The sequence below is a fragment of the Pecten maximus genome, chromosome 16 (genome assembly GCF_902652985.1).
Source record: "Pecten maximus chromosome 16, xPecMax1.1, whole genome shotgun sequence".
In the NCBI taxonomy this organism is placed as follows: domain Eukaryota; kingdom Metazoa; phylum Mollusca; class Bivalvia; order Pectinida; family Pectinidae; genus Pecten; species Pecten maximus.
Window position 1 is genome coordinate 36,997,292 of NC_047030.1, and position 23,009 is coordinate 37,020,300.

At 38.5% G+C, this 23,009-nt stretch overlaps 1 protein-coding gene across 2 annotated transcripts in view; it reads left to right on the forward strand.

Annotated features, from left to right (window-relative positions):
• Positions 1–23,009, forward strand: part of LOC117344901 — a 117,981-nt gene that overhangs the window by 91,178 nt on the left and 3,794 nt on the right. Inside the window, exons 5-13 of one of the 2 annotated variants that reach the window (XM_033907778.1) lie at positions 101–468; positions 3,763–3,856; positions 7,437–7,794; positions 8,847–8,954; positions 9,689–9,779; positions 13,261–13,572; positions 16,862–17,082; positions 21,086–21,247; positions 21,721–22,817. In XM_033907778.1, coding sequence (XP_033763669.1) covers positions 101–468; positions 3,763–3,856; positions 7,437–7,794; positions 8,847–8,954; positions 9,689–9,779; positions 13,261–13,572; positions 16,862–17,082; positions 21,086–21,247; positions 21,721–22,817 — 2,811 coding nt within the window. The remainder of the gene's footprint in view (positions 1–100; positions 469–3,762; positions 3,857–7,436; positions 7,795–8,846; positions 8,955–9,688; positions 9,780–13,260; positions 13,573–16,861; positions 17,083–21,085; positions 21,248–21,720; positions 22,818–23,009) is intronic. The other variant, XM_033907779.1, reaches the window with a different exon arrangement.

The window sequence follows — 23,009 nt, forward strand, 5'->3', positions numbered from 1 at the left end:
GCTTATTGTGTGAGTGTTCATGTTTATAAAAAGATCTTCAATAAAGCAATGTCATACACCATATTGTTTATCATGCTGCAGATTCCCTCTTTTGTTTCAGTAGAAATGCTGAGGGGATCGATGAAACTAACTTGTACGAAATTCCTGTGTTAAAACGACTTCCATTCCAAGATGAAAATACTGATGGGATATCTGACCGACCAATCAAAGATGTTCTTAGTGAATCTACGTCAGCAGAACCAAGCCACACGGAGAAAAGTGATGCTAATATGCCGCCACCTTTACCCCCGCCTCTCCCTCCCCGAAGAGAAAGAGCCCTTTCCGATGCTCAAAGTCGAAGTTCAGTCGGAAGTGCCTTGGAAGATAAGCCTCCAAGTTTACCAGAGAGACCAAATCTACCTTCTAAATCGGAGATTTATAAACATGATTCCAAATCTGAGAAGTCCCTAGATACCATGGATGAACTTGGTAAGTGTCCACCTATACCGGATGCTGATACTCATAATTCATGTGTTATTGTAATTTTTATCATTCTGGCTCTGTCTGCCGTCATGATTTTGTATAAAAGGTGAAGGCCGCGACTTGGTCAGTATTTATCGGCTGCACATTGCCTCGAGGTTTTGAACAAAATAAAACAATCCCGCATATTATTGGTACTATTAAACAGGTTTATTTAGACCACCCTTCTAACCAACAGAAGTGGCCTCTGTAGACAAGTGGTCTCATTAAACAGGTTTATTTAGACCACCCTTCTCACCAACAGAAGTGGCCTCTGTAGACAAGTGGTCTCATTAAACAGGTTTATTTAGACCACCCTTCTAACCAACAGAAGTGGCCTCTGTAGACAAGTGGTCTCATTAAACAGGTTTATTTAGACCACCCTTCTTATCAACAAAAGTGGCCTCTGTAGACAAGTGGTCCCTTTAAACAGGTTTATTCAGACCACCCTTCTAACCAACAGAAGTGGCCTCTGTAGACAAGTGGTCCCTTTAAACAGGTTTATTTAGACCACCCTTCTAACCAACAAAAGTGGCCTCTGTAGACAAGTGGTCCCTTTAAACAGGTTCTTTTAGACCACCCTTCTCACCAACAGAAGTGGCCTCTGTAGACAAGTGGTCTCATTAAACAGGTTTATTTAGACCACCCTTCTAACCAACAAAAGTGGCCTCTGTAGACAAGTGGTCTCATTAAACAGGTTTATTTAGACCACCCTTCTCACCAACAAAAGTGGCCTCTGTAGACAAGTGGTCCCTTTAAACAGGTTCTTTTAGACCACCCTTCTTACCAACAAAAGTGGCCTCTGTAGACAAGTGGTCTCCTTATACAGGTTCATTTGGCTTTTGGTGCCTAGATACACTATTCGTTAGTCTGGTCTTCAGTTTAGTATAATCAACTGAAATTACCTCATACCAGCCTAGTAGGATACCTTAACCCTTTCACCCCTAATTAACTTTCATTCATCATTTGAAGTCCAATATGGTCAGTGGGGGTAAAAGGGTTAAAATGAAAAGTGCTACCTCAGAAACTATGTACAGACTAACTGTGATGGTCTGAGCTTCCATCAGAAACCATGTACAGACTAACTGTGATGGTCTGAGCTTCCATCAGAAACCATGTACAGACTAACTGTGATGGTCTGAACTTCCATCAGAAACCATGTACAGACTAACTGTGATGGTCTGAACTTCCATCAGAAACACATGTCTGACCTAACAAAGCCTCTGGATCCAAACTCCACCTATCTTTTAATGTATCTATCAGAGATCGGGGGATTCGTCAGTATTACATCTTAACTGTGTTGGCATCCACACGGATACAGCAATATTTTAGTCTGATATATACTGATACTAAATAACAAACACATGCTTTTTAATCCTGTACAGAAAACATGATGTAAACATTTTGTGTGGGCAGAACAAACTCCTCGATAGAGTATAGAGAGGTGGGATCTGATAGGAGGATATATGTAAAGTACAGTTGGAGTTGTGCCTTCATACCACACATAAAACCATGGTTTTAATTCTTCAGATTTCTGTGTTTCTGCCTGCCATCATCAGACGGTGGGCTAATTGCCGTGTATCAATCATGTCCTGTGTCTTTCCATTTATCTTTAAGTAATTTGTATTATTGTTAATCTTTGAGATGTACTGGATGAATTTTTCTCAAATTTTACAATTGTATACAGATGTTTCCCTTAGTGTGTATGTATTTCGTTATGCCCTTTTGGTTTTCGACTGATCAGAAAATCAACATGGCTAATAGACATCTTTGACTTTCATAATGAAACATTGTTATTGCTATTTCTTAAGAAGTACTGGAAGGATATTTCTGAAACTGAATATAAAGGTTCTCCTTAGTTCCTAACCTAATTCTGATTAATTACAGATAATTGTGATGGAACTATTTATATATAGATTTCTATATAATTACAGATAATTGTGATGGGACGATTTATATATAGATATCTATCTTATTATAGTAGTTGTGATGGGATGATTTATATAAAGATATCTATATAGTTATAGATAATTGTGATGGGACGATTTATATAAAGATATCTATCTTATTACAGACAATTGTGATGGGACGATTTATATAAAGATATCTATCTTATTACAGACAATTGTGATGGGACGATTTATATAAAGATATCTATCTTATTACAGATAATTGTGATGGGACGAATTATATAGATATTTATAAGATTATAGATAATTGTGATGGGACGATTTATATAGATATCTATATAGTTATAGATAATTGTGATGGGACAATCTATATATAAATATCTATATAATTACAGATAATTGTGATGGGACGATTTATATAGATATCTATATGATTACAGATAATTGTGATGGGACGATTTATATATAGATATCTATCTTATTACAGATAATTGTGATGGGACAAGTTATATAGATATCTATATAATTATAGATAATTGTGATGGGATGATTTATATAGATATCTATATAATTATAGATAATTGTGATGGGACGATTTATATAGATATCTATATAATTACAGATAATTGTGATGGGACAAATTATAGAGATATCTATATAATTGCAAATAATTGTGATGGGACGATTTATATATAGATATCTATCTTATTACAGATAATTGTGATGGGACAAGTTATATAGATATCTATATAATTATAGATAATTGTGATGGGATGATTTATATAGATATCTATATAATTACAGTTAATTGTGATGGGACGAATTATATAGATATTTATAAGATTATAGATAATTGTGATGGGACGATTTATATAGATATCTATATAATTACAGATAATTGTGATGGGATGATTTATATAGATATCTATATAATTACAGATAATTGTGATGGGACGAGTTATATAGATATCTATATAGTTATAGATAATTGTGATGGGACGAGTTATATAGATATCTATATAGTTATAGATAATTGTGATGGGACGAGTTATATAGATATCTATATAGTTATAGATAATTGTGATGGGACGATTTATATATAAATATCTATATAATTACAGATAATTGTGGTGGGACGAGTTATATAGATATGTATTTTTACAATTACAGATAATTGTGATGGGACAAATTATAGAGATATCTATATGATTGCAGATAATTGTGATGGGACGATTTATATATAGATATCTATCTTATTACAGATAATTGTGATGGGACAATCTATATATAAATATCTATATAATTACAGATAATTGTGGTGGGACGAGTTATATAGATATCTATCTTATTACAGATAATTGTGATGGGACATCTTACGAATCATACGAGGAGGAATACCAACAGCAGGATGTGGATGCCATGAACAAATTCAACATCAAATTACCAAAGTAGGTTTAGTCAATACAGAACAAAGCAGAACGGTCATGAAAAAAAGTCAAATAAATCTTCAGTAGAACGGTCGTGAAAAAAGTCAAATAAATCTTAACAAAGGGTCATAGAAGTGGGGTCACAGTAAAAGGTCATAGAAGTGGGGTCACAGTAAAAGGTCATAGAAGTGGGGTCACAGTAAAAGGTCATAGAAATGGGGTCACAGTAAAAGGTCATAGAAGTGGGGTCACAGTGGTTTGGTCACAGTAAAAGGTCATAGAAATGGGGTCACAGTAAAAGGTCATAGAAGTGGGGTCACAGTGGTTTGGTCACAGTAAAAGGTCATAGAAATGGGGTCACAGTAAAAGGTCATAGAAGTGGGGTCACAGTGGTTTGGTCACAGTAAAAGGTCATAGAAATGGGGTCACAGTAAAAGGTCATAGAAGTGGGGTCACAGTGGTTGGGTCACAGTAAAAGGTCATAGAGGTGGGGTCACAGTAAAAGGTCATAGAAGTGGGGTCACAGAAAAAGGTCATAGAGGTGGGGTCACAGCAAGTTAAGAGTCATAGAGGTGGGGTCACAGTAAAAGGTCATAGAAGTGGGGTCACAGAAAAAGGTCATAGAGGTGGGGTCACAGCAAGTTAAGAGTCATAGAGGTGGGGTCACAGCAAAGCTTTATAGAGGAAAGGTCATCACAGAAGATCGAAAGGTCATAGATGTGGGGTAAAGTTTTGAATGTTTAGCTCCCTGTCAACAGTTGTGGTCATTTGGAGTGGGATTCCTTGTATGAAGGATACTTTGGTGTGGTGAGTGTGTGTGTTTTGGGAGGCTGTGGTATGATCCTGTTTGGTGTGATGAGTGTGTGTGTTTTGGGAGGCTGTGGTATGATCCTGTTTGGTGTGATGAGTGTGTGTGTTTTGGGAGGCTGTGATATGTTCCTGTTTGGTGTGGTGAGTGTGTGTGTTTTGGGAGACTGTGGTATGATCCTGTTTGGTGTGATGAGTGTGTGTGTTTTGGGAGGCTGTGATATGTTCCTGTTTGGTGTGATGAGTGTGTGTGTTTTGGGAGGCTGTGGTATGTTCCTGTTTGGTGTGGTGAGTGTGTGTTTTGGGAGGCTGTGGTATGATCCTGTTTGGTGTAATGAGTGTGTGTTTTGGGAGGCTGTGGTGTGTTCCTGTTTGGTGTGATGAGTGTGTGTTTTGGGAGGCTGTGATTTGTTCCTGTTTGGTGTGATGAGTGTGTGTGTTTTGGGAGGCTGTGGTATGTTCCTGTTTGGTGTGATGAGTGTGTGTGTTTTGGGAGGCTGTGGTATGATCCTGTTTGGTGTGATGAGTGTGTGTTTTGGGAGGCTGTGGTATGTTCCTGTTTGGTGTGGTGAGTGTGTGTGTTTTGGGAGGCTGTGATATGTTCCTGTTTGGTGTGATGAGTGTGTGTTTTGGGAGGCTGTGGTATGTTCCTGTTTGGTGTAATGAGTGTGTGTTTTGGGAGGCTGTGGTATGTTCCTGTTTGGTGTGATGAGTGTGTGTGTTTTGGGAGGCTGTGATATGTTCCTGTTTGGTGTGATGAGTGTGTGTGTTTTGGGAGGTTGTGATATGTTCCTGTTTGGTGTGATGAGTGTGTGTGTTTTGGGAGGCTGTGGTATGTTCCTGTTTGGTGTGATGAGTGTGTGTGTTTTGGGAGGCTGTGATATGTTCCTGTTTGGTGTGATGAGTGTGTGTTTTGGGAGGCTGTGGTATGTTCCTGTTTGGTGTGATGAGTGTGTATGTTTTGGGAGGCTGTGGTATGTTACTGTTTGGTGTGATGAGTGTGTGTTTTGGGAGGCTGTGGTATGTTCCTGTTTGGTGTGATGAGTGTGTGTGTTTTGGGAGGCTGTGGTATGTTCCTGTTTGGTGTGATGAGTGTGTGTGTTTTGGGAGGCTGTGGTATGTTCCTGTTTGGTGTGGTGAGTGTGTGTGTTTTGGGAGGCTGTGGATATGTTCCTGTTTGGTGTGATGAGTGTGTGTGTTTTGGGAGGCTGTGTTATGTTCCTGTTTGGTGTGATGAGTGTGTGTGTTTTGGGAGGCTGTGGTATGTTCCTGTTTGGTGTGATGAGTGTGTGTGTTTTGGGAGGCTGTGGTATGTTCCTGTTTGGTGTGGTGAGTGTGTGTGTTTTGGGAGGCTGTGATATGTTCCTGTTTGGTGTGATGAGTGTGTGTGTTTTGGGAGGCTGTGGTATGATCCTGTTTGGTGTGATGAGTGTGTGTTTTGGGAGGCTGTGGTATGATCCTGTTTGGTGTGATGAGTGTGTGTGTTTTGGGAGGCTGTGGTATGTTCCTGTTTGGTGTGGTGAGTGTGTGTGTTTTGGGAGGCTGTGGTATGTTCCTGTTTGGTGTGATGAGTGTGTGTTTTGGGAGGCTGTGGTATGTTCCTGTTTGGTGTGGTGAGTGTGTGTGTTTTGGGAGGCTGTGGGGTGTTCCTGTTTGGTGTGGTGAGTGTGTGTGTTTTGGGAGGCTGTGGTGTGTTCCTGTTTGGTGTGATGAGTGTGTGTGTTTTGGGAGGCTGTGGTGTGTTCCTGTTTGGTGTGATGAGTGTGTGTGTTTTGGGAGGCTGTGGTATGATCCTGTTTGGTGTGATGAGTGTGTGTGTTTTGGGAGGCTGTGGTATGATCCTGTTTGGTGTGATGAGTGTGTGTGTTTTGGGAGGCTGTGGTATGTTCCTGTTTGGTGTGGTGAGTGTGTGTGTTTTGGGAGGCTGTGGTATGTTCCCGTTTGGTGTGATGAGTGTGTGTTTTGGGAGGCTGTGGTATGTTCCTGTTTGGTGTGATGAGTGTGTGTTTTGGGAGGCTGTGGTATGTTCCTGTTTGGTGTGGTGAGTGTGTGTGTTTTGGGAGGCTGTGGTATGATCCTGTTTGGTGTGATGAGTGTGTGTGTTTTGGGAGGCTGTGGTATGTTCCTGTTTGGTGTGATGAGTGTGTGTTTTGGGAGGCTGTGGTGTGATCCTGTTTGGTGTGGTGAGTGTGTGTGTTTTGGGAGGCTGTGGTATGTTCCTGTTTGGTGTGATGAGTGTGTGTGTTTTGGGAGGCTGTGGTATGTTCCTGTTTGGTGTGATGAGTGTGTATGTTTTGGGAGGCTGTGGTATGATCCTGTTTGGTGTGATGAGTGTGTGTTTTGGGAGGCTGTGGTATGATCCTGTTTGGTGTGGTGAGTGTGTGTTTTGGGAGGCTGTGGTATGATCCTGTTTGGTGTGATGAGTGTGTGTGTTTTGGGAGGCTGTGGTATGTTCCTGTTTGGTGTGATGAGTGTGTGTGTTTTGGGAGGCTGTGGTATGTTCCTGTTTGGTGTGATGAGTGTGTGTGTTTTGGGAGGCTGTGGTATGATCCTGTTTGGTGTGATGAGTGTGTGTTTTGGGAGGCTGTGGTATGATCCTGTTTTGGTGTGATGAGTGTGTGTGTGTTTTGGGAGGCTGTGGTATGTTCCTGTTTGTCTTCCTGTGATAGTACGGAACTAATTCCAACTTTAAGAGGTCATAAGTTGGTTCATAGCAATTAAGGTAAGAAATCACAGCAAAATCATTTTTTGAGAGATATCAATAAAACTTCATGCTTCACATTTTTACTTGCAGACCGTTAAAAAAATCTAAAAGAAATCAGAAAATCTCCAAGTCTCGCTCCTCAAAGGAATGGGATATCGCTCTGCCTTTTAGCTGTCTGGAGGAGGTGACTTTGTCAGGAGAGCTCCAGTACAAGGGGAAGCTATCCTGGACTCGTAAGCTGGTGGCTCTTACAGATGGACGGATGGTGTGTTACAAGCCAGACAAAGCTGACAGTAAGCCGGCTCTGGTGATCAACCTGACCGGGTATGATGCCAGCTTTGTCGAGCGAGACAATCACAGAGGCTTTGATATACGTTTGATGCATCCAGCCATGGAGATTCACCACTTCCTGACGGACTTTAAGGACTGGGCCCACATGTGGTGTGAGGTAAGAGGTTAATGCTGGATTACTGGGTCAACATCTCAGTCATCGAAAGGCTTCGTTAAGAAACTTTGTCATTAAAATTTTTTTTTTTTTTGCATGATTTAGTTCCATGCTTTTCATCCATAGGTCAACATTTTCTTTTTAATAATTAAATTTTGAGATACTGTGAACATGTTAATTTTGATGAGTAATTCAATTTGAACAGATTAGCGCAATGGTGATTTAGCATACGCAGAGTACTAGCCATGGGAAACGATACAGAAGCTACAATTAGCGCAGTTAGTGGAAACGCTAAAATAAGATAACTGCTAAAACAAGTAAATTTTCAGTAATTGATTTATAATTTTAACAAATTATTTTACATATCAGTTTATGGTATAATCACATATCAGTTTATGGTGTATTTACATATCAGTTGATGGTGTAATTACATATCAGTTTATGGTGTATTTACATATCAGTTTATGGTATATTACATATCAGTTTATGGTGTATTTACATATCAGTTTATGGTGTATTTACATATCAGTTCATGGTGTATTTACATATCAGTTTATGGTGTATTTACATATCAGTTTATGGTATATTACATATCAGTTGATGGTGTATTACATATCAGTTTATGGTGTATTACATATCAGTTTATGGTGTATTTACATATCAGTTTATGGTGTAATTACATATCAGTTGATGGTATAATTACATATCAGTTTATGGTATATTACATATCAGTTTATGGTGTATTTACATATCAGTTTATGGTGTATTTACATATCAGTTTATGGTGTAATTACATATCAGTTTATAGTATAATTACATATCAGTTTATGGTATAATTACATATCAGTTTATGGTATATTACATATCAGTTTATGGTATAATTACATATCAGTTTATGGTGTATTACATATCAGTTTATGGTATAATTACATATCAGTTTATGGTGTATTTACATATCAGTTGATGGTGTATTTACATATCAGTTGATGGTGTATTTACATATCAGTTTATGGTATAGTTACATATCAGTTGATGGTGTATTTCCTGTTTTCCAGTACATGAACCACATGTCCCAGGGTAAGCCACCTCCGGGTCAGTACCACCACCTGGCTCGAGGCTCCACCTTCACTGGTCTGGCTGCAAGTCACGTGTATGGCAGTAAGGTAAGGTCATATCAAAGTCAAATGTAACTGTAAGGTCACACCAAGGTCACATGTAGCAGTAAGGTCTCATCAAGGTCACATGTAAAACAATAAGGTCCCATCAAGGTCACACGAATCAGAGAGGTCACACCAAGGTCACATGTAAAATAGTAAGATAGCACAGGAAATATCACACAAAACAGTAACGACACATCAAGGTCACATAAAAAAAATATCATATCAAGGTCACACAAAACAGTAAGGCCATATCAAAGTCACACAAAATGGTAAGGTCAGATCAAGGTCACACAAAACATTAAGGTCAAATAAAGGTCACACCAAAAATAAAGGTCTGGGCAAAACTAGCAGACTCTCACTATGATCTGAATAGTGTGACCTGGTTTATCAGACAATCACCATCATCTGAATAGTGTGACCTGGTTTATCAGACAATCGTGATATGAATAGTGTGACCTGGTTTATCAGACAATCGTGATATGAATAGTGTGACCTGGTTTATCAGACAATCGTGATCTGAATAGTGTGACCTGGTTTATCAGACAATCGTGATATGAATTGTGTGACCTGGTTTACCAGACTATCACCATGATCTGAATAGGGTGACCTGGTTTATCAGACAATCGTGATATGAATAGTGTGACCTGGTTTATCAGACAATCATGATCTGATTAGTGTGACCTGGTTTTCTACTCGATGGATACACCAGTTGATTGTTTGTGTTTTGTTTTTACCAGACTGACATTGGCCATTCAGCTTCCAACTTATCGACCTGTAGCAGTGATAACCAGGAGTTTGACCCGTCGTCTCTTAAACGTCGTAAACGAAGTAAGTTTGACCTCTCGTCTCTTAAACGTCATAAACAAAGTAAGTTTAACCCCTTATCTCTTAAACGTCCTAAACGAAGTAAGTTTGACCTCTCGTCTCTTAAACGTCGTAAACAAAGTAAGTTTGACCCCTTATCTCTTAAACGTCCTAAACGAAGTAAGTTTGACCTCTCGTCTCTTAAACGTCATAAACAAAGTAAGTTTGACCCCTTATCTCTTAAACGTCCTAAACGAAGTAAGTTTGACCTCTCATCTCTTAAACGTCGTAAACGAAGTAAGTTTAACCCCTTATCTCTTAAACGTCATAAACAAAGTAAGATTGACCTCTCGTCTCTTAAATGTCATAAACAAAGTAAGTTTGACCCCTTATCTCTTAAACGTCCTAAATGAAGTAAGTTTGACCTCTCATCTCTTAAACGTCGTAAACGAAGTAAGTTTAACCCCTTATCTCTTAAACGTCATAAACAAAGTAAGTTTGACCCCTTATCTCTTAAACGTCCTAAATGAAGTAAGTTTGACCTCTCATCTCTTAGATGTCGTAAATGAAGTAAAGTTTAACCCCTTATCTCTTAAACGTCGTAAACGAAGTAAGTTTGACCACCTCGTCTCTTAAATGTTATAAACGAAGTAAGTTTAACCCCTTATCTCAAACGTCATAGACAAAGTAAGTTTAACCCCTCATCTCTTAAACGTCATAAACAAAGTAAGTTTGACCCCTCGTCTCTTAAACGTCATAAACAAAGTAAGTTTGACCCCTCGTCTCTTAAACGTCATAAACAAAGTAAGTTTGACCCCTTCTCTCTCTAATGTTGTCCAACCCCTAACAGTTACATGTACAAAGTTATCATTGTCCAACCTCTCACAGTTACATGTACAAAGTTATCATTGTCCAACCCCTCACAGTTACAAGTTAATGTTCCCAAGATTTATTACAGAGAAGAATTAACTGAATATCTAAGAAAATCTCTTATTTATAAAAAGAAGGTTTTTTCTGCAATATCAAATAATACGTAGACTATAGAGATTCTGCTGAAAGTTTGTGATTTGTTAAATTTTTCAGAGAAGCATGTTTTCAGGGTGTCGCATATGTCTGTTAATGATTACTAACACAACTAAAGGGAGGGAACTCTTCATTGCTAACATCACACATGGGAGATAACTCTTCATTACTAACTCTAATGTACTGCGTTTCATTACTAACAACAATGAGTTTATGTTTCACAATAGTAAGAATAAATTGGATTAAATCCACAGATTATAAAACTAACCACTCCCTACTGACTAGACTAGTGGAAGTTTCTATTTTATTCTTTTGGTAGATTTTTTATCTAGTACATCTGTCACTCACAGTTTTAATAACAAATGGAGAAATTGAAAAAAGATGTAATGTCCTAGCTTGGGCCATTGAGACTTTATGATAAACGTTTGTCAAGGGAAATACTCTTATCTGATTCAATCTTGTTTAGTTTTAAAAATATCCTTGGGAGCAATTGTGAATGTTTAAAGTTCTCAAGAAAAAAACATTTACATACCTTTTTTCGTCAAACTAGTGCATAGAAAATAACATATTTCAATCTATACTTATTCAATTTTAAAGTTATGAACACTCGAGGATTTTACTGGTAATTTATGTCTAAATTTAGAATCTGAACTCGAGAGTCTGTCTCCTGTAAGGAAGGGTTGACAAGTATGCCTTGTGATTATTTTGACCTCTGACCTTTAATTACAGTGGAAGCATCTGATACACAACTTCACCTGATACTGAGAGGTATAATAGAGCTAGAGTTTCACCTTCGACCCTTCTGCATTGCTTGAACTTTGACCGTACATTGCTTGACCTCCATTGCTTGCCTTGATCATCCTAATCCTGCATTGACTGGGTTCATGCCTTTTCACCTTCCGACCTTTGTCCCTATCTATATTGAACCCAACAGTTATAGCAATTCAAAATAATTTACAATATTTAATTTATCAATTAGTCTCTGTGACATGTTTCATCGTTCAATATCAAGTTTGAAGAGGATTGAAGTTAAAAATGGAGAAATCGTTTTATTTATCTGTTTAGTTGGAATCAATCTAGAATTCATTAAGTAACAGGTTAACATTGAATGCCCAGTATCTGAATTCCATGGCCCTGTTTCCTCCTTGAACCCTTGGCCAGATCGCCTCCTACAGAACAAAATTTGTAAATACGTACTTTTCCTAAAACCTGATTTTATCATTCTATTATAAGTTTGAAAATTTATAATTCTACAATGATTTTTCAAATGAAGATTTTATGAAAAATCTTATTTTCAGAAATCTGTTTTTTTTCTTCTCCTTTTTTCAAGAAAATACAGTTCAAATTTCATGAACTTAAGTTGTCATGACAACAAAGCTAGTCACTATATGTATGACCACTCCTTTTAGCAAAATGGTACTTGACACATCTTCATTCAACATGAGATGTTTATCATCCCTGGAAAATAGAAGGTACAAAACTAACTACAGTATCAGATTGATGTCAGGTAAAAAGAACCTGATCGATCACTGTAAGCTGATATGCATTTCTTATGAAAATTGCAGAGGAGTAACAAATGCATTTCTTATGAAGATTGCAGAGGAGTAACAAATGCATTTCTTATGAAGATTGCAGAGGAGTAACAAATGCATTTCTTATGAAAATTGCAGAGGAGTAACAACCACTGGTGTGATGACCTTGACATTCACTTGAAAGGATCGAACCGGTCATTTTGTTTTTTCCACAAGATGGCTGCAACTTGGCAGGGTGCCAGAGAGTGAAAATGAACATAACCTCTCGAAGATCTAGGAGGGGTGTTTATATTTGGAGTTGTGCCTCAATAGTCCAGTATTCTAATTGCCAGCACAAGTTATTATAGAGTGAGAATTCTGGGACATTTATGTAACAGAGCCAAGGAAGATCTGTTTCCATGGAGCTGGCAGAATAAATGGACAAGCACTCATAAGGCTGTAATACTGTAAATGCTATAATTCTACCACAATATGCCGTGTTATTCCACTCTCAAGCCATTGTATAAATGTGCCAACTAGTGGAATATATGAACTTCCGGTCTTATGATTGGTCAAGAATTCAAACTCTGACCCGAGCTTGAATTGTTATTGACAACATCAATAATCAAATGACGTCACATCACTGGTCTCCGCAGTCACCTGTACACCTTATTTGTATACGTAAAATTAGACTTGGCCACGTTTCCCTTTGATTCAAGCCGATATTATTGTGGTAGAAACAGGTCACACGACTCGTGATTTTTGGATATGGAATTTATTTCACACGAGTAAGTTATTTTTTAAAAGTAAAAAAATAACTTACTCGTGTGAAATAAATTCCATATCCAACAACCACTCGTTGTGTAACCTCTGTTTATTAAATCACAAGAAACAAAAATTCACAAATGACAAATTTTCTTTAAGAGAATGGATGCTAAAAATTTATACATATTATGCCTTTTTCTTTACAGAACATTCCAGAAAAGTCAGCAGAATGGGCTCTATAGCTTTCCGAGCCACACAGTTTTTTGAAAACATTGGTAAGAAGCCTGTGGCCAGGAAATCTTCATCGTTTCACAGTCCGTCAACAATGAGTCTCGGGGATCTAAAGGAGTCAAGGATGTCGACTTGTAGTGACTCACAAGGGTTCTCCCCTCTCCCAACCCCAACATCATCCATTCCAGATACACCCGTCTTCCTCGAAGCCCCACAGGACAACAGTCTAACGCAGTCTCCGGTGGAAAAGAAAATGTGCCATACCGACCCTCGTATAAAACATCAGGGTAAGAAAATGTGTTATACCGATCCTCTTATCAAACATCAGGGTAAGAAAATGTGTCATACCGACCTCGATATCAAAAACCCTGAGTAAGAAAATGTGTCATACCTGATCTCCCACTCTCTTAGTGAAAACCATATCAGTAAACTAGTGACCTCTCACTCTCTTAGTGAACACCACATCAGTAAACTAGTGATCTCTCACTCTCTAAGTGAACACCATATCAGTAAACTAGTGACCTCTCACTCTCTAAGTGAACACCATATCAGTAAACTAATGATCTCTCACTCTCTTAGTGAACACCATATCAGTAAACTAGTGACCTCTCACTCTCTTAGTGAACACCATATCAGTAAACTAGTGATCTCTCACTCTCTTAGTGAACACCATATCAGTAAACTAGTGATCTCTCACTCTCTTAGTGAACACCATATCAGTAAACTAGTGATCTCTCACTCTCTTAGTGAACACCATATCAGTAAACTAGTGACCTCTCACTCTCTTAGTGAACACCATATCAGTAAACTAGTGATCTACCACTCTCTTAGTGAACACCATATCAGTAAACTAGTGATCTACCACTCTCTTAGTGAACACCATATCAGTAAACTAGTGACCTCTCACTCTCTTAGTGAACACCATATCAGTAAACTAGTGACCTCCCACTCTCTTAGTGAACACCATATCAGTAAACTAGTGACCTCTCACCCTCTTAGTGAACACCATATCAGTAAACTAGTGATCTCTCACTCTCTTAGTGAATACCATATCAGTAAACTAGTGATCTCTCACTCCCCTAGTGCACACCATATCAGTAAACTAGTGATCTCTCACTCTCTTAGTGAACACCATATCAGTAAACTATTGACCTCTCACTCCCCTAGTGAACACCATATCAGTAAACTAGTGATCTCTCACTCTCTAAGTGAACACCATATCAGTAAACTAGTGATCTCTCACTCTCTTAGTGAACACCATATCAGTAAACTAGTGATCTCTCACTCTCTAAGTGAACACCATATCAGTAAACTAGTGATCTCTCACTCTCTTAGTGAACACCATATCAGTAAACTAGTGACCTCTCACTCTCTTAGTGAACACCATATCAGTAAACTAGTGATCTCTCACTCTCTTAGTGAACACCATATCAGTAAACTAGTGACCTCTCACTCTCTTAGTGAACACCATATCAGTAAACTAGTGACCAGTCACTCTCTTAGTGAACACCATATCAGTAAACTAGTGATCTCTCACTCTCTTAGTGAACACCATATCAGTAAACTAGTGATCTTTCACTCTCTTAGTGAACACCATATCAGTATACTAGTGACCTCTCACTCTCTTAGTGAACACCATATCAGTAAACTATTGACCTCTCACTCTCCTAGTGAACACCATATCAGTAAACTAGTGACCTCTCACTCTCTTAGTGAACACCATATCAGTAAACTAGTGATCTCTCACTCCCCTAGTGCACACCATATCAGTAAACTAGTGATCTCTCACTCTCTTAGTGAACACCATATCAGTAAACTAGTGATCTCTCACTCTCCTAGTGAACACCATATCAGTAAACTAGTGACCTCTCACTCTCTTAGTGAACACCATATCAGTAAACTAGTGATCTCTCACTCTCTTAGTGAACACCATATCAGTAAACTAGTGATCTCTCACTCCCCTAGTGCACACCATATCAGTAAACTAGTGATCTCTCACTCTCTTAGTGAACACCATATCAGTAAACTAGTGATCTCTCACTCTCCTAGTGAACACCATATCAGTAAACTAGTGACCTCTCACTCTCTTAGTGAACACCATATCAGTTAACTAGTGACCTCTCACTCTCCTAGTGAACACCATATCAGTAAACTAGTGATCTCTCACTCTCTTAGTGAACACCATATCATTAATTAGTGACCTCTCACTCTCCTAGTGAACACCATATCAGTAAACTAGTGATCTCTCACTCTCTTAGTGAACACCATATCAGTAAACTAGTGATCTCTCACTCCCCTAGTGCACACCATATCAGTAAACTAGTGATCTCTCACTCTCTTAGTGAACACCATATCAGTAAACTAGTGACCTCCCACTCTCTAAGTGAACACCATATCAGTATACTAGTGACCTCTCACTCTCTTAGTGAACACCATATCAGTAAACTAGTGATCTCTCACTGTCTTAGTGAACACCATATCAGTAAACTAGTGACCTCTCACTCTCTTAGTGAACACCATATCAGTAAACTAGTGACCTCTCACTCTCTTAGTGAACACCATATCAGTAAACTATTGATCTCTCACTCTCTTAGTGAACACCTTATCAGTAAACTATTGATCTCTCACTCTCTTAGTGAACACCATATCAGTAAACTAGTGATCTCTCACTCTCTTAGTGAACACCATATCAGTAAACTAGTGACCTCCCACTCTCTTAGTGAACACCATATCAGTAAACTAGTGATCTCTCACTCTCTTAGTGAACATCATATCAGTAAACTAGTGACTTCTCACTCTCTTAGTGAACACCATATCAGTAAACTATTGACCTCTCACTCCCCTAGTGAACACCATATCAGTGAACTAATGACCTCTCACTCTCTTAGTGAACACCATATCAGTAAACTAGTGACCTCTCACTCTCTTAGTGAACACCATATCAGTAAACTAGTGATCTCTCACTCTCTTAGTGAACATCATATCAGTAAACTAGTGATCTCTCACTCTCTTCGTGAACACCATATCAGTAAACTAGTGACCTCTCACTCTCTTAGTGAACACCATATCAGTAAACTAGTGACCTCTCACTCTCTTAGTGAACACCATATCAGTAAACTAGTGATCTCTCACTCTCTTAGTGAACACCATATCAGTAAACTAGTGACCTCTCACTCTCTTAGTGAACACCATATCAGTAAACTAGTGACCTCTCACTCTCTTAGTGAACACCATATCAGTAAACTAGTGATCTCTCACTCTCTTAGTGAACACCGTATCAGTAAACTAGTGACCTCCCACTCTCTAAGTGAACACCATATCAATGACCTTTTGACCTCTCACTCTCTAAGTGAACACCATCATTAGTCAATTAAAGTCTCAGCTAATAAGGTGATATAGTGATATTATTGAATTTCAGCATTTTACTTTTTGAAGAAATCAAAGAAATCAATGAAAATAAAACAAACATGGAAAATTATGATTTGAATACTTAATAATTATTGTGTAATTGTTAATTTTGCAGAAAACATGTCTTAATGAAATTTGTAAATTGAATGTGATTTTTAACTTGTACAGGGTACCTACACATCTACAGCAGTTTTAATCGGCGACGTTGGGGGCGCCGGTGGTGTGTTGTACGAGGTAGTATGCTGGAGTGTTACCGTACCAACACAAGTACTGTTTGTGAGCTGGAGGTCTGGCTCCGTAACTGTTTTCTACGACGTGCAACTACCGAGACTAAAAGTGAATTAGGACTGATGTTAGTGGAGAAGGATGTGGAAAAAATCACAATTGAGGTTTGTCATATATTATATCTCACAGGTATCTCACAGGAGAAAAGCCTGTAATACAAAGAGTAACCAAATCAGCACTGCCCCCTGCCTTAATATTTAGTCTGATCCTGTTGTTTTCCTGGACATTCAGACTGTTGTGATATTAAGTCTGATCCTGTTGTTTTCCTGGACATTCAGACAGTTCTGATATTTAGTCTGATCCTGTTGTTTTCCTGGACATTTAGACAGTTCTGATATTTAGTCTGATCCTGTTGTTTACCTGGACATTCAGACAGTTCTGATATTTAGTCTGATCCTGTTGTTTTCCTGGACATTCAGACTGTTCTGATATTTAGTCTGATCCTGTTGTTTACCTGGACATTCAGACAGTTCTGATATTTAGTCTGATCCTGTTGTTTTCCTGGACATTCAGACTGTTCTGATATTTAGTCTGATCCTGTTGTTTACCTGGACATTCAGACTGTTGTGATATTTAGTCTGATCCTGTTGTTTACCTGGACATTCAGACAGTTCTGATATTTAGTCTGATCCTGTTGTTTACCTGGACATTCAGACAGTTCTGATATTTAGTCTGATCCTGTTGTTTTCCTGGACATTCAGACTGTTCTGATATTTAGTCTGATCCTGTTGTTTACCTGGACATTCAGACAGTTCTGATATTTAGTCTGATCCTGTTGTTTTCCTGGACATTCAGACTGTTCTGATATTTAGTCTGATCCTGTTGTTTACCTGGACATTCAGACTGTTGTGATATTTAGTCTGATCCTGTTGTTTACCTGGACATTCAGACAGTTCTGATATTTAGTCTGATCCTGTTGTTTTCCTGGACATTCAGACTGTTGTGATATTTAGTCTGATCCTGTTGTTTTCCTGGACATTTAGACTGTTCTGATATTTAGTCTGATCCTGTTGTTTTCCTGGACATTCAGTCTGTTGTGATATTTAGTCTGATCCTGTTGTTTTCCTGGACATTCAGACAGTTCTGATATTTAGTCTGATCCTGTTGTTTTCCTGGACATTCAGACAGTTCTGATATTTAGTCTGATCCTGTTGTTTTCCTGGACATTTAGACTGTTCTGATATTTAGTCTGATCCTGTTGTTTTCCTGGACATTCAGACAGTTCTGATATTTAGTCTGATCCTGTTGTTTTCCTGGACATTCAGACAGTTCTGATATTTAGTCTGATCCTGTTGTTTTCCTGGACATTCAGACAGTTCTGATATTTAGTCTGATCCTGTTGTTTTCCTGGACATTCAGACTGTTCTGATATTTAGTCTGATCCTGTTGTTTTCCTGGACATTCAGACAGTTCTGATATATAATCAAATTCTGTTGTTTTCCTGGACATTCAGACTGTTGTGATATTAAGTCTGATCCTGTTGTTTTCCTGGACATTCAGACTGTTGTGATATTTAGTCTGATCCTGTTGTTTTCCTGGACATTCAGACAGTTCTGATATTTAGTCTGATCCTGTTGTTTTCCTGGACATTCAGACTGTTGTGATATTTAGTCTGATCCTGTTGTTTTCCTGGACATTCAGACAGTTCTGATATTTAGTCTGATCCTGTTGTTTTCCTGGACATTCAGACTGTTGTGATATTAAGTCTGATCCTGTTGTTTTCCTGGACATTCAGACTGTTGTGATATTTAGTCTGATCCTGTTGTTTTCCTGGACATTCAGACTGTTGTGATATTTAGTCTGATCCTGTTGTTTTCCTGGACATTCAGACTGTTGTGATATTTAGTCTGATCCTGTTGTTTTCCTGGACATTCAGACTGTTCTGATATTTAGTCTGATCCTGTTGTTTTCCTGGACATTCAGACTGTTCTGATATTTAGTCTGATCCTGTTGTTTTCCTGGACATTCAGACAGTTCTGATATTTAGTCTGATCCTGTTGTTTTCCTGGACATTCAGACTGTTCTGATATTAAGTCTGATCCTGTTGTTTTCCTGGACATTTAGACTGTTCTGATATTTAGTCTGATCCTGTTGTTTTCCTGGACATTCAGACTGTTGTGATATTTAGTCTGATCCTGTTGTTTACCTGGACATTCAGACAGTTCTGATATTTAGTCTGATCCTGTTGTTTTCCTGGACATTTAGACAGTTCTGATATTTAGTCTGATCCTGTTGTTTACCTGGACATTCAGACTGTTGTGATATTTAGTCTGATCCTGTTGTTTTCCTGGACATTCAGACAGTTCTGATATTTAGTCTGATCCTGTTGTTTACCTGGACATTCAGTCTGTTCTGATATTTAGTCTGATCCTGTTGTTTTCCTGGACATTCAGACTGTTCTGATATTTAGTCTGATCCTGTTGTTTTCCTGGACATTCAGACAGTTCTGATATTTAGTCTGATCCTGTTGTTTTCCTGGACATTCAGACTGTTGTGATATTTAGTCTGATCCTGTTGTTTTCCTGGACATTCAGACAGTTCTGATATTTAGTCTGATCCTGTTGTTTTCCTGGACATTCAGACTGTTGTGATATTTAGTCTGATCCTGTTGTTTTCCTGGACATTCAGACTGTTCTGATATTTAGTCTGATCCTGTTGTTTTCCTGGACATTCAGACAGTTCTGATATTTAGTCTGATCCTGTTGTTTACCTGGACATTCAGACTGTTCTGATATTTAGTCTGATCCTGTTGTTTTCCTGGACATTCAGACTGTTCTGATATTTAGTCTGATCCTGTTGTTTTCCTGGACATTCAGACAGTTCTGATATTTAGTCTGATCCTGTTGTTTCCTGGACATTCAGACAGTTCTGATATTTAGTCTGATCCTGTTTGTTTTCCTGGACATTCAGACAGTTCTGATATTTAGTCTGATCCTGTGTTTTCCTGGACATTCAGACTGTTGTGATATTTAGTCTGATCCTGTTGTTTCCTGGACATTCAGACAGTTCTGATGTTAGTCTGATCCTGTTGTTTACCTGGACATTCAGACTGTTCTGATATTAGTCTGATCCTGTTGTTTTCCTGGACATTCAGACAGTTCTGATATTTAGTCTGATCCTGTTGTTTTCCTGGACATTCAGACAGTTCTGATATTTAGTCTGATCCTGTTGTTTACCTGGACATTCAGACTGTTGTGATATTTAGTCTGATCCTGTTGTTTTCCTGGACATTCAGACAGTTCTGATATTTAGTCTGATCCTGTTGTTTACCTGGACATTCAGACTGTTCTGATATTTAGTCTGATCCTGTTGTTTTCCTGGACATTCAGACTGTTCTGATATTTAGTCTGATCCTGTTGTTTTCCTGGACATTCAGACAGTTCTGATATTTAGTCTGATCCTGTTGTTTTCCTGGACATTCAGACTGTTGTGATATTTAGTCTGATCCTGTTGTTTTCCTGGACATTCAGACAGTTCTGATATTTAGTCTGATCCTGTTGTTTTCCTGGACATTCAGACTGTTGTGATATTTAGTCTGATCCTGTTGTTTTCCTGGACATTCAGACTGTTCTGATATTTAGTCTGATCCTGTTGTTTACCTGGACATTCAGACAGTTCTGATATTTAGTCTGATCCTGTTGTTTTCCTGGACATTCAGACTGTTGTGATATTTAGTCTGATCCTGTTGTTTTCCTGGACATTCAGACAGTTCTGATATTTAGTCTGATCCTGTTGTTTTCCTGGACATTCAGACTGTTGTGATATTTAGTCTGATCCTGTTGTTTACCTGGACATTCAGACAGTTCTGATATTTAGTCTGATCCTGTTGTTTTCCTGGACATTCAGACTGTTGTGATATTTAGTCTGATCCTGTTGTTTTCCTGGACATTCAGACAGTTCTGATATTTAGTCTGATCCTGTTGTTTTCCTGGACATTCATGCTGTTCCAATATTTAGTCTGATCCTGTTGTTTTCCTGGACATTCATGCTGTTCCAATATTTAGTCTGATCCTGTTGTTTTCCTGGACATTCAGACAGTTCTGATATTTAGTCTGATCCTGTTGTTTTCCTGGCATTTTGTTCTTATTCATCTTTTGCTCCTTTCAGCCTCTCAACCGGTCTGAGATGGGGAGCTGGCTACGGACACTGATAAATGAGAGTATGACTCAACAGGTCCCTGAGGGGCTGGAGGACATGTGGGAGGAGGAATCGCCATACCACGACATTAAAGCCGACGACCTTGACTCCTCGAGCGGCTTCCAATACGAGGTTTGTCATTAAGGTCTTCAGTTACATCTAAAAGTCTTCTGTCATTAAAACAGACGATCTTTACTCCTCAACCGGTTTCCAGTACAAGGTTTAATTGTCGTTAAGGTCTTAGTTACATCTATATACATGCACATTTTTGAAATGTCATTATCAAAAAGTAAAAGCTATTGGTCACAATTTTCTGTAAATCTTTAATAAATTGAACACAAAATTTACATGATTCTTCCTCTTGACCAGAAACAACTGTATTACTGTTGGACGTTGTACATGGATCTCGTAATGTATAAAAACCATGTTAATGTGGAAACATTAGATCTATATAATTATATCGGTGAGGTTCAAAGAATGTTTTCTTATGTTCATTTATTATACTGATTATGTGTCATTTTATTAACAGAAATATAACAGAATTTGATGATAATATCTATGTTTGTAATGAGTCGTGTTTCCTATACGTCCATTTTATGTTTTAGGATCCACCTGACCCTCCAGCCCGACCTGCCCATCACTACGATCTCGGGGACAATGACACCTTAACTTCGCTGGACTTCAACAACTCACTGAGTCTGAACTCTCCACGGGACATGAGGGAGGAGAGTAAAGAAGCTGTTAGCCCTCACGTACGTGGTGATGTTACCGGAGATTTATACACACAAGTACGAAAGAGTTCCACCGGAACGCTAGAGGAAGAAGGTCATGATGTGACATCTGTGATAAAGAATAGTTCTCTTACGAAGACTGATGATCTTAATTCCTTGTTTTCTACTCCAAGGGGAGCTAACTCACCCCTTGAAGACAGGTCGGTGTTTGGTACTTCGTACCAGGGAGATGACGAAAGCGGAGAAGGTGGTATGTTTGCCGATATTTTAACCAAAATTAATCGCCATTTTAGCCGAGAAAATGGGGAAAACGAACTTGGTAACATAAATCAAGATAATTTTCGAATAGAAAGTGATCATTTAAGTTCAGAAAATGAACAGTTCACAGCAAGCTCAGAAAACACACAGGATGATATAGAACATTTGCTTTGTGAAAACGGACTTGATGAAATCGTAGAGGATAGCGACTCTGATAAAAATACAGACACAGCATACAATAGCGGTGTTAATTCAGAAAATAGTTCCCTGGAAAGAAAAAACCGAGGCAGTGATCAAGGATCTCTTACACATTCCCAGAACGACCTTGACACCATTAGTCAGGCCACAGATATACTAGTTAGTCCCCTGGAGGACTCGGTCTCATTTCCAGGCTGTAACAGCCTTGTACATATAGAGGTCACGAGTCCAGCTGAGGACTCAACCTGTAAAAACATGGACCAATCAGACAATGGAATCGCCTTAATGGAGCATTCCGATTCTGGAGATCTTCCGGAGATCCAATCCATGGAGGAGGATCGGATAGATTGGAATAGCTCAGAGAATAAGAAGGATTTCATAGAGAGCAGGACTTCACGTGACCAGTGCGACTCTGCAATCTACGAAGCAGAAATCGACTGTGAGCAACCGGCACAGGTGACTTTACAGAAAATGGAGGAGTTACGAACGCATTTAGTGGAACTGAAGGAGAAAAGGTAGAGTATCAACGCTTTACATCAAACTTTACAGTAGAGAGGGTCTCCGATACCTTATACCGTAACAGTAAACTGCGGGGCTTATTTTCATTTCTTTTCTTATTGATCTTTTTTGTCTGATTGGTTTGAAAACAAGCAGAATCTACAACACTAAATGATAGAAAATAAAATGTGAATGTTTTGATAAGGTTT